At 44.4% G+C, this 12874-nt stretch overlaps 1 protein-coding gene and 1 long non-coding RNA gene across 3 annotated transcripts in view; one reads left to right on the plus strand and one right to left on the minus strand.

Moving 5' to 3' along the window:
- FHIP2A (FHF complex subunit HOOK interacting protein 2A) overlaps positions 1-8572 on the minus strand; it is a 30013-nt gene extending 21441 nt beyond the window's left edge. For both annotated transcript variants that reach the window (XM_054277056.1, XM_054277055.1), the window contains exons 1-2: positions 8386-8572; positions 453-531 (exon numbers count right to left, since the gene is read on the minus strand). In XM_054277056.1, coding sequence (XP_054133031.1) covers positions 453-531; positions 8386-8430 — 124 coding nt within the window. In that variant the 5' untranslated portion in view covers positions 8431-8572. The remainder of the gene's footprint in view (positions 1-452; positions 532-8385) is intronic.
- On the plus strand, positions 8452-12297 carry LOC128937397 (uncharacterized). The gene is made up of 3 exons (XR_008483046.1): positions 8452-8506; positions 10072-10168; positions 10577-12297. It is a non-coding gene; the product is annotated as an uncharacterized LOC128937397 (long non-coding RNA).
- Positions 12298-12874: the final 577 nt, after the last annotated feature.

The raw sequence follows: 12874 nt of genomic DNA on the forward strand, positions 1-12874 counted from the left end.
AGACAAGACACTAAAGTAAAAATAATTAATACTGAGCACATGGAATCCATCTGTGTCTGGTAAAATCTATGACCACAAAATTACTTTTGTTAAAATCTTGTGAAGAAAAAGAAAATCCCTGATGCAAAGCAATGAAAATGTTAACAGCAGGGACTGCATTTCTGCAGCTGTCTGTTTAGATTAAACAGAGTATGTGAAGGCAGAAACTGGGTCAGATGTAAAAAGGTGCAGCTCTCTACATGGCACTCAGGAAACAAGACTTCAACCATTTTTCACGCCTACTTTTACAGATGGAAGTACACCATATTTTTAATCACTAGTTATTGTTGGTATTTTGATTAAAGACCTGATTCATATTAGTATTTTTTGATCTTTACTTTTTAAAAACACTGAAATTGTGAATTCTAGTTTCCACAATAAAAACACAAACCCAGAGTGCTTTTTTCTTTTACCTGAGGTCTCTATGTAGTAATGGGTGATTGCTTTCCAGTGGTAAACAAAATCTTCTTGTAATGGAAGGGAAGGCGCGAGCTATGGGGAAAAAAAGACATAAAAAAGAGATTAAATTCAGTTTTATCTTATACTTGGAAGTAAAGTGCTGTAAATACTGCTACATTTGTTACTCTCTGCTCTTTTCCCTTTAACAAGGACTGCATTCATTATTCATGGCCGAGCCCCATGCCACACTGCCTGCTTGTAAACATCAGTAATAATCTCTGTGATGTCTCTATCACCAGACAATCTATTTGAAGCAACAAAAGCAATTGCTCCTACAGCAAAGCAACACTAAAAATGTATGATTGTATTGTTCAAACACAATTTTGTCCAGTAGAAAAAAATCATGTTCTTTTACATCTGCTCTTGATGTCTTCTTCCTTTTCTGTACACACTGTTCTCTTCTCTCTGCTCTCTTAAAACTACCAATTAGTTGCTTTATCCAGTTTTTACCATGCTTTTTTCCTGTTAGCCACAACTTCTTTTAAAAGATCTTTGTTCAGTTTTTAGGTTGGGTTTGTTGTTTTTTTTTTTGTTTTGTTTTGTTTTTGGCTCATACCCAGAGCTTGGCGAGTTGTTCTTTTTTTTTTTTTTTAAACAAATATGTTTCTTATTTTATTTCTGCAAGAGAAGGAAGTTTCTTCTTTCCTGGAGGAGTTTGGGGTGGCTGGCTGGGTGTGAGCAGCAACCAGGAATACAAGAAGGAGACACAGCCCCCAGGCAGTCACCATCAGCACTGGTCCTTCCCCACTGAGACACAGGTGGCCTGTGGCCCCTCACACCACAGGCAGCCTGTGACAAAAGGACCACAATCACTTCACCACTCTGCTCTCCAAAGTGAGAGCTGAGACAAGCACTGAATTTGTGCCCTGAATGTTCTGAGCTGGTAAAATCAGGAATCCTATAGGAAAACCCCCAACTATTCAAAATATTACATGAGGATCTGTTATTGAGGCCTAATCCTGCTTGAGGCTTTTTTTTTTTCACCATGAAGTCCTCAAGTTATTCTTTTAAGGGCCATCCTGAAATAGGGGATTATCACTTCACAGGATGGCAGCGATGAGCCTGTGGGCAAACAGAAAGAATCCCAAGGATAAACTGGTGTGTCTGTTTTGGAAGGGTAAGGAGCTGAACCATCCTGACAGGATATGGAGTCCCGTCCTTGACAGAATCTCAGTGGGGCTGAAGTTGGAAGGGGCCTCTGGAGACCATCCAGTTTAGCCTCCCTGCTACAGCACAGTCACCTAGAGCTGGCTGCCCAGGAGCATGTCCAGATGGCTTTTGAATATATCAAAGGATGGAGACTCCACAGCCTGTGCAGGAACCTGTGCCAGGGGTCAGTTACCCTCACAGAGGAAGGTTAACTGAAGAAAGTTTTCTCCCCAGGAGCTGCAGATACCACATTTGAGTCTAATAACTCTGAACTTCTCTAGTGTCTCCCCACAGGGTCTAAAATGTGCTGTGCCGTCTCAGTTCTTGGGCAAACAAGGGCTCAGGGCTCCTATATAGTCTGGTACAATATAGGCTCATATGGTCTTTACTGGCTAGCGTAGGTTTCTTTGAAAAAGCCCTGGATGTTTTCCACATCAGTCTTTTCTTTGCCTTGAATTTATTGACACTTAAATTTATCTTAGTAAACTTGTAAAGCCCAGTATATGACAAATATGCCATGCCAAGATAAATGCAATGCTAATTGCTAATGGCCCTTTGCACACAGGACTTTGGAATGCAAGTCTCTGGAAAAAGAGTGGTGCTTGGCAACTATCTCTGCCTCCATCCCGGGTGGAAATGTGCCCTTGGAAATGGCAACCCAGAAATCAAAGTGACAGTGCTTATCCTCTCCCTGACAGGCTGTGCACTCACTGAGTTCCATGGCTGGGCACTCAGAGCAGCACATGAGCACAGCAGCTACCACCGAGCATCTGAACACCCCACCCTGCACAAAACCAGCTTATTTGGCTGTGACATTTACTAGGTTTTTGAAATTCAGAAGAATAACCAAACAAACTGAAGATTGAGCATATGATATTGTGTATCATGCTCTGTATGTCACACTAGCTGCACTTGATGTGTATTTTAAGCAATGTAATGATCATTTCTAGAAAAAAAAAAAGCTGTATCAAAACCTCAATGCCAGCTGATGAATAATCCCGGGACAACTTTTGAGGAATAGAGGCCTCCCAGACCACTCTATTTCCAAAGTAACACATGATAGATAACATTAAAGATTTATCCTTGGCTGATGTGATTTTCCTCTCCACTTCTTCTCGTCTCATCTGCCTCAAGATGAATTTAGTGCCTCTGAGCAGTGCCAGGAAAAGGATTTCACTTCTCAGCACTGTCAATAATTTATCCACCATGGGAGAGAACTGTGGATATAGACATTCTCCCTCCCAACAAATGCCTCTAGGGACTCTTCACAGAGGTGAAAAAATAATTCAGGGACAGGTCCTCCCCTTTCAAATTAAAACATCCAGTGATTTCAGAGCCTTCTCTGATCAGGACTGCAAGCCAGACATAGCAGAGATAACATTAGCATGTTTGTGCACCTGGGCAGTGCAGCCTATTGGGAACACACCATCAGCATTGCCACCAACTGGAGATGTAACCCCAACAAAATTATTTTGAGGTAGGGGTTTACTGATCAAAAAACCCAACAAAAACCCACAAGAAAACAAGCAAACAAACAAACATAAATAAAGCAAAAAAGACCCCAAGCAATCCTCCTAACTTAGTTATTCAGACATGAAAGCAAGGTCAAGACCAAGACCAAGATCCCAGCTCATTTGTACACAAAGCATTAGGAACCTGTAACACTTGGCTGACATGATTTAACCCTACTAGGACAGGTAGTACTAGTATGAGGTTATAGTTCCTATTTTAGGATGAATTATTAGCTGTCAACTGAGACGGAATACAGGTTACAGCTGCCAGCCTCAATAACCACATTATGGTGTAAGTACTTGTATGGAGATTCTGAAACAAACCACAATTCCTTGTGAAGGCCATGAATTCCTGCTACTTGTCTAATCTGAAGGAGTTACTTTAAAAATGCAGTTATTTCTCCCCATTACACCAGCTGCCTAGGGCATGGTGCTAATAACACCAAGGTTGTGGGTTTGATCCCAGTATGGGCCATTCATTTAAGAACTGAACTTGATGGTCCCTGTGGGTCCCTTCCAACACACAATATTCTGTGACTCTGTAATTAATCCTCATGTAATTAAGCATGTTCTTAGTGATTCCTAATCTCAAATGAAGTTCTCCTTTGCTGGGGAAAAAAACCACAACATGATCTTCAAGGCTGCAGTGTAGATGTTGGTATACAAAATAGCTAAAATTCACTGAACAGCACTGAACTGCAGCCCACTGGAGCAGGCATTGATTAGCAAGATCTTCCATCTGGTGCCCAGCTCCAGCAGTTGGGCTTCCTGGGATTGAGCTGAACCTAACACATGCTGCCTTATTCTTCTGGTGATAATATGTAACAAATAATCAAAGCCCACTCCTTTCAGGAAAAGTGCTGCTCTCAGGAGAGCTACTGATCCTTTGACCAGATGTACAGTCTGCTCATGACAAAACCTGCCCAAAATACAATTCCACATTGTTTTCCAAAGCATACAGAATTTGTGTTTAGGCAGGAAAAAAATAACATAAAGAGCAAAGAAACATGCATATTCAGTATTTAACCTCAAATCTTTTGTGCATGTAAAAATCATTGTCACATTTTTTATGTACACTTTTCAGAAGTGCAATTCAATACTGGAAAGGACAGAAACATCAGAAGCTGGTGATATGCTTCAATATCTTTAGGGCAAATTCACAAAGGAAAGAGAACACTGTATAAAAAAATAACAGGTACTGTCTGGTCAGATGCCAGAGTAAAAAAAAAGAGAGTAGAAAACTGGGTCAAAGAGAAAGGAAGGGGAAGTGCATGCACACTGCCCTGACTGACACAGTCACTTGATGTTTTCCTTCACTCTTACTACTGTACCAGTGTGAATGGTCTGAGAGAACATGTGAAAAAGGAATAATGCTTCAAGGTTTACTTGATCTTCAGTTGATGAATGCACAGAGTTTATAATGGCCACTGCTCTCACATATAAAATTAAGACTGAACATGCTTGCAAATCATGCATTAAATTTTGTCATCTAATTTGTTAATAGCAGCACAACATTAAAACAACAAGTAATGTAAGGTCATTACATCCAATAAAGTGGGTTCAAGAGGAATAAATTCTGTTCTAATCAGTTATGCAGGTCATGATTTTGGAGCACTGCCTGCACCAAGTGACTTGGTTTCTTTCTAAGCTGAGTTTTTCTTCAAAATATAAACAGAAGCTACTTGAAAGTATGGTAATGCACCAGTGTCAGAGACACAGTGGAACAACAGCCTGGTAGAGAGGGGGTCCTGAGAATCTGCAGCAGACACCAAAATCTGCATTCATTCCATTGCATGGTACAAATATTCCTGTTTGACAGCAAATTGCAAAATTCAAGCCAACCAAAATTATATTTTTCCTGCAAGGTACACAGCTCAAGAACATCCCTTGGACTGACTATTGAGGTGAAACATCCAAAAGCCCAAATCAAACACAAATGCAAGTCCTTTGAACACTGAGTGGCCACTTCACAGACAAGCTATTTTGTCTAGGGAAACATGAGTGAAAAGCACAAGATAAGAGCAAAATAAGTCTAACTTGCTGCTTTGTTATTGTATACTACATTTTGTTGTTGCTGACAATGTAGTGCTCATGGACAGCCCTTTGGGATGAAAGGATATCACAAATGCATAGCAAAGAGAAAACATCTTGAGGACAAGTCATATATAAACTGTCACAGATTTAATAATATGAACCCCATGAAGCAACAGCATTTGTATTCTGCCCTGAAGTAACAGAACAAATTCAGCAGTCCTATCCACCATTCTCACTAACACATCCAACACATCCAACTGAATTTAAGGATGCTCTGTTGGCACAGTGGTGCTTGCTCATCTGGATGCTGCAGAGAAATCCAAAAAGCCAAAAGTATCTAAAATATAGGCAGGATTGACATTAGATAAGAGGTGGCAAATTCAATGGTAATGAACATCAGGAATATGGTTTCAAACACTTGGGCAATTTAGTCAGAAAAGGCCAAAAGTTTTGAGTTATTCAAGGAGAATCATAGGATCATAGACAGGTTTGGGTTGAAAGGGACCTTAAAAGACCACCTAGTTCCAACCCCACTGCCATGGGCAGGACATTTTCTATTAGGCCATGTTGTTTTAAGCCCCATCCAGGCTAATCTTGAACACCACCACAACCTGTCTGGGGAAAAAACCTTGGTAAGGAAAAAAACTTATAAAAAGCAACTGATCCCTTATGCTTGCCTCAAGCACAGTCCTGTCACAAGGGCAGTCAGTCCAAGAGTGACACACTGACAAGTCAAAGGCAAATACTGCCATGTCTATCAGACTGCCAACCTTTGGAGCTCCTGTCAGAGGTCAGAGGTATGGCACACTGAGGGTAAGATAACAACGATTATCTAAGAGCACAGGAACCCTGACTGTTTAAATGCAGTCTCTGAAGCCTGCAGGCCTGGGGGCCCTGAGGCAGGGCAGGAGCATTACAGAAGTGATGTGCAGGAGAAAGGACAGGGCAGAAGGGCTACCCAGACCTTTCTGGTTTAAGCAAGTCCCACCCATGAAAGCTAAACCCAGGCTCTTAAAGTGTATTCAAGTGTCCAGCTCAGCTGAAAACTCCACAGTTGCAACTCTACCTACTCTGGGGTAGGCACCCAAAACTTTTGAGAACTGATACCTTAATTACTAGTTCTGATGCTGATATTCAGGGTTAAGAATCCAATTGAGGCTGCCCACGTTACACTTGCTCCCTAGCAAAAACAGCAAGGAAAAAATGATGCTCCAAATTCTCTTGGTTCTGAAAACAGGCAGCAACAAAGTGGACTGAGCTAATATTTAGTATTTACAACAGTTGTTATAAACAACTTCCCCACAGCAAAGCTAAGCAGACCACACCTTATTACCACAGGGAGAATGAAACAAAGCCACATACAGCCATCAAAGTGGTGAAAAATTTCTATTTCTCAGTTCTGTCTTTGTATCAGTGGGTCAAACTTATAAAGAAACACTCTTAGTATCTTCCTGCTTTTGCAATTCCATGTTTCATTCCTGCTACTTGTCACAATCCTGTAAATGCATTAGTGCAGGATTTATCAGGAGATCCACCAGGGTGGTGGTAGCAGGATGAGGCAATTCTTAAAAGGGACACCAGAGTTGAGCAAGGACAAACGGCATGTTGTTGGACAGCACTCACTTGCAAAATGATGGTATCAATATACTTCTGTATTTTCATTTGGATTTTTTTACTCAAAAAGGAGTGCCTAGTCCCTACTATCTCTACTCTTCTCCTGTTCCATTCAGCTCATTTGTTTTTCCTATTTTTTACTGGATCTCAACTAAATGCAGCTCTTTTTGTTCATTTTCTGCACACATCAATAACATAACACTCTCCTAATAATAACTTCTGTTAGATCTCTTGAATTGGTAGGCCTGAAAGAATACCTTCTCCTCCACTCCTGCACCTCTCAGTCATCTACTCTTATTTCTGCTATTCAAAATGTGGCACAGCTCACCACAACAAACTTTCTCTAGTCAAGCAGGCATTAATTTCTGTTTTCTCTCCAATGAAAGCACTGTCTATTGAAGGCATTCATGTGGTCTGAATGTTTTCAAGTAAAACGTTTCATCATTATTTAAAACATTTCCTTCCAAATGCCACTACACCATTAAAAAAGCAAACTAGGAACCTGCAATTAATGAATACATGCTTGAGTTTTAAACCTGAATACTCCTGCAGAACTACAGCCTCATATAAATACAGGCATATGCTCAAGTGCAGCATCGAAGCATACATTAATGTACAAAGGCTGCCCCTCAGATGAGGCACGATTTGGCATGCAGGCTCTTATTTCAATTACTTGGATTTGGCCTGCAGGCTCTTTTTTCAACCATTTTAACATTTCTTTCTTCAACACATTCCACCCTCACTTCAGTACCTCCCGCTCGATTTTTATCACCTCTTCACACTCAAATCTGGGTGTGCTGGTTTACTGGGAGAGGCGCTGAAAGGCAGGGAATTACTACCAAGACCCCACCTCAGTGAAAAGCAGAAATAAATGGTGTGGCCGGGCAGTACCGAACGCGGCCTTCAGCAATGGCAGCTCCCGAACAGGCCCCGTTTCCTCAGCCCAGGGAACCTCGCTGCACACACAGCCCCGCGTCTCCCGGCAAACCTGACCCACTGGCACAAACACAAAATAAACCAGGGAGGGAAAGCGGCGCTTTGAAACTGACAACATCCTGCAAAAGCAGGGTGACGGCGACTATTGTCTGCCGGTCACGACGTGATGGAAACGCTGGGGAGTTTCCTGATTCCTCTCCTTTATTGTCCGTCTCGCTGGAAGAGCCGGGCAACGGCCGGGTCAGGGCCGGGTCAGGGCTGCCCTCAGGCCCGGCGTGGGGCACCGGAGCCAGCAATGCCCGGCGGTGACAGCCGGAGGCTGTGCCGGGGTCGCCCGGGCTGCAGCCGCTCCCTCCTCCCCGGCAACCCCGGCTACCCCGGCTCTCCAGGGCCGCGCTGGGGCGATTTCTTCCCTTCCCGTGCTCCCTCCGGGGCCCGCCCGGGCAGCTCGGCCTCCGCCTCCTCAGCCTGCGGGAGAGCCGAGCCAGGAGCGGATGCTCGCCCTGCGGGGCCCCGCCGGCAGCAGCGCCGGGGGGCAGCTGGGAAGGGGCGCCGGGCCCGGTCCGCGCCCACGGCCCGCGTTCGGTGCTAGGCCCCGATCGCATCCCCGGCGTGGCGTGGCCGGGCCCGCCGGCGGCCTTACCGCCTCCACGGCGTGCTGCAGGATGGAGGTGAACTTGGAGAACATCCTGTCCCGCGACTGCAGCAGCCGCTGCCGGGAGGACCTCGAGAGCTCCTCGATCCGCCGCCGCCGCCGCTCCAGGGTGAGGGCTGCATGCGGGGGCCTGGCCGCGGGGATCGGGCGGGCGGGCGCCGGCGCTGCCTCTCGCTCCCCGGCGGACACCGTGGCACTGACACCGCCGGCTGCGCGGCGGCGGCTGCCGAGGCTCCGGGTGTCCTGCAGGGGCCGCCACCCCCGCACGCCGCTCGGCCCGGCTCTGCCCGCCCCGCTCCGCTCCGCTCCGCCCGGCCCCGGGCGCTGCCAGCCGGGAGCGCCGCGTTCCGGCCCGGCCGGGCCTCTTGTGCCGCCCCGGGCTGCGGGCGGCGCGGGACGCGGGCAGGGCGTGACAGTGCCGGGCTACGAGCGGGCCGCTGCCGGGCCCCGAGCTAGCTCCGCTTCTGCGGGCAACTCCGGGCAGGGAAATGAATCCCAGTCACACAGTCACTTGGATTGGAAAGACCTCTGAGATCATCGAGTCCAACCTTCGACCTTACACCACCGCGTCACCAGACCATGACACTGAGTACCATGTCCGGTTTTTCCTTAAACATCTCCAGGGTGCTGAGTCCACCACCTCTCCGGGCAGTCCATTCGAATGTCTTATCACCCTCTGTGTGAAGAAATTCTTCCTAATGTCTAACCCAAACCTCCCCTGTCACAGTTCAAAACTGTGTCGTCTTCTGCTGCTGGTTGCCTGGGAGCAGAGTCTGAGCCCCACCTGGCTATAACCTTCTGCCAGGGAACTAGAGAGAATGATGAAGTCCTCCATGAACCTCCTTTTCTCCAGGCTAAACAGACCCTATTCCCTCAGCTACTCCTCACAGGACATGCGCTCCAGAACCTTCCCCAGTTTCTTTGCCCTTCTCTGGACTAATTCCAGCACCTCAATGTTCTTCCTGAACTGAGGAGCCCAGAACTGGACACAGCACTCGAGTGTGGCCTCAGTAGTACTCAGTGTAGAAGGACAATCACTTACTTCCCTGCTCCTGCTGGCCACACTATTCCTGAGAGAGGCCAGGATGCGACCGGCCTTCTTGCTCACCTGGGCACACACTGTCTGGGGCGAGGGGAAGGGGTGCCCACCTCCACAGTCCCTGTGCCTGAGGCTGCCATCAGACTTCACAAATGTCTCTGGGGACCCTCAGAATCATGAGGCTGGGGAGATGGGCTGCCCCACCCTCCTCCTGGCATGACATGCATACGGAGCAACCCTGGCACGTACGGCAAAGGGCCCAGCTTGCTGTCTGTTGAGACATTTTGGGTCTGCCATCATCCACAGGGATGATGAGATCCTCAAGGATCACTAAGCAGTGTGAGGGTGATAAGCTCAGAAAGTCAATAACAAGCTGTGGAATCACCATCCCTGAAAGTGTGCAGAAAATGAGTGGATGTGGCACTTTGGTTTAGTAATTATGGTGGCATTAGGTCAAAGCTTGGACATGACAATCTGGGAGGTCATTTCCAAATGTAAATGATCCTGTCTGGTTGCTGTTGGATGAGAGGCTGGTGATGGGGGTGGCACGGTCCTTGCAGGGTACCACAGATGAGAGGGCTTGTGGCAATGTGCACATTGCTCATTTCACTGTTTGTGGGGTTTTTCGCATACAGAGAGAAGGAGATAGAGAGCTTTATTTCACCTCCGAATCAAATACTTCAGAAAAAAAGACCATCCCTCCCATTTTGTGCAGGAGAAGGAAAAGCAGAGGTAAAGTGGGGTGAGCAGAAGTGATAGCTGTAGCTGGCAAGCAGTATGATGTTTTGAGAAAATGTTTGGACACTGGGCAAATTGACATAGGAGAACAGGATTGCTTTGGCAATGCATAGCAGGGTGAAATGTTGGCAAGGTGATAGATCAGTATGGGAAAGGGAGGAGATCCTGTAGTACCAAATGAAGAAAAACTTCCACATTAATTTTTTGAGAGGAATGAACACCAGCTTCCTCATATGCTAGGAGCATGCAGAGAGAGATGAATCAAAAGACAGGACAAAACTACTAATTTAACTGCTCTTCTTTAAATTGTGTCATCTGGGTAGTCTTACTAATGGTATTGTGATGAAGTCTTGCTAATGATTCTGCTGTACTGATTGCTGTTACTACCCCTGTGCTTTGCAGGCATGGAGAGCTGCAGCCCAAATACTCTATGGAAGTACATACTAATTGTATGTGGACACCTTTATTGCAGTTGTTAAAGAGCAGAGCTGTTTCCTTCTCAAAATCCAGGAGTCCCAGTATGTTGATATCAATTTAAAAGGTAATTATGTTGGGTTTTTAAAAATATATTTGTCAACTTATATTCTGTAGATGTTCGTAAGAAATGTAAATTTCCTATGTGGGTAGCCATATCATGAAACATCTCTGTGTTTAGGTGATTATTATCTGGACAGGTGCTGCATTTGGAAGGTGCCTGCATATCTGTGTCTAAGAGAATTAGGTCATTTAAGATGCTTTTGCAATCTGTTTTTTCCTGCAGAAATGTCTTTTAAATGTGCTTGGGCTGTCTCATCTCCAAGCAGCAGAATGAATAAAGAAACAGTAAGATATCATAAAGATATAAAAGGAGACAGTTTTATCACTGTGAGAGTATTCCTAATCGTACTTAACAATTTATGAAATCATAAATCACAGAATCACAGATGGTGAGGTAAAACTTTGTAATGCTTGAGGGCCTCTTATTATTCCAAGAGTGACTAATGTATATAAACGCATTATTATTTAAACAGAACAGTTCATTGTGGTTGAAATTAAGATTTTGGTTGTAAAAGTGACTTCTTATTATGATTTCTCAATGTGAAATGCCTTGCAGTAAAGGAGAAAAAAAAGAAAATATTACATGTAAATTACATTTCCTAAGCCTATTAAACAAATTGAATCTCTGCATATAACCCTGCATTTACCAACCAGTAGATTGGGCCTGAATTCATAGCCATAGTGCAGAATCCAGTCTTTGGTGCTTATATGTCTTGCAAATTATTTTTGAGTGATCTTTTAATGTAGTCTCTAATTTCTCAACCATATGTATGTATTTCTCACTGCTGGGAATATTGGATAAATACTGGCAACCAATAGTGATGAAATCACTGGAAACTAATGGAAGAATTATCTCACCAGTATCAGTGCAGAAGAACTCATCTGAGGTTACATTTTTTTGGGTTCTTGTTCTCATTTGTGAGGATTCAGTTGGAGATGCTGTAGTTATGGATGGGCTACCAATGTCATGTCAAGTGCAACAATTCATCTTCACCTTGCTCATGCTTGATGTTGTTTCCACTGAAATAAGCACTATTAAGTACTTATTTTAATAAGTACTATTTTGGTACCCTTGAGAGCACAGTTCTGCTGGCTTGGTTTTTTTTGGTTTTTTTTTTTTTGGCAAGGTAGTTCTTTTTTTGAAAAGTATATGCATTGAGTTAGTGTTTTGCTGGAATGTGAGAAGTGAAAGTGTGAAAGTGAGGCTGTTCTAATTGATAGAGCTTTTGGAAACTTTTTCCTTTCTCACAAATTAATGAAATTGTCTAGATTAAATCAATTTAGATGGTGTGTGACAGTGAGATAATGAGCTGGCCTTTTTATCTGAAAATCTCTCTGCTATTTGGATTGATGGCACCAGGCCAGTGTCTAATGGATGCATTTGTCTGCATTACAGAAGAAGTTCCTGCAGTCTGGACTTTTGCTTCAGAGAGGCTGAAGATTTGTTGAATTTTTTTACCCTAGATGAAAATTTTCCTATTAGTGCTATGTCAAATACCTGTTGATATTCTTTGCAGGATTTTATTGTGTTTGTAATAATCAGATTGACATCTATGCTTTCAGTGACTACTGGGATGAAATAAAGAATGAAGTTTTAGTGGTTCAGCACGGTCTCTGCTTTTGAGGAGGGCTAAGGAGATATTTAACATCATTTTCAGACCTTTCTGATGCTGGGCTTTACTACAGAAAGGATGCTGCACATCCATGCAGAAGAGCAGGCAGTGGAATTGAAGTCATTTTCTGTCAGGAATTTTCTGGTTCTGTGCTCTCAGCTGTGTGCATCACCTCCCTCCTTGCTGATTCGCTAGCAACTCCCTGTAATCAGCTCATGCAGTATTTCATAAATCCCATTTTCAGGCATTTCCTGGCCTGTGCATTCTGTTCCACATCTGCCCATCTGCTCTTTCTGTGGGGACATTAATTTTTCTTCTGCTGGGTTACAAACTTCCCAGTTGTCCATCTATTGTCTGAGTGCTTACCTGTCACATCTGCAAGAGCCTCCTGACACCAGCACTCATTGCTACCACGGAGGACACAACACTGGGCAAATATTGCAAATATTGCCTGCCCTGCCCTGCAGCTATTCCTTGTTTGTGCTTCAGTTACACTCTCTGTACCACCCTGCTCTACCTTATGTAATGCTTGTAAAGGAGACCACTAGGA

The sequence above is a fragment of the Melozone crissalis genome, unplaced genomic scaffold (genome assembly GCF_028551555.1).
Source record: "Melozone crissalis strain CALT ecotype California unplaced genomic scaffold, PUWL_Pcris_2 ptg000019l_1, whole genome shotgun sequence".
Taxonomy (NCBI): Eukaryota; Metazoa; Chordata; class Aves; order Passeriformes; family Passerellidae; genus Melozone; species Melozone crissalis.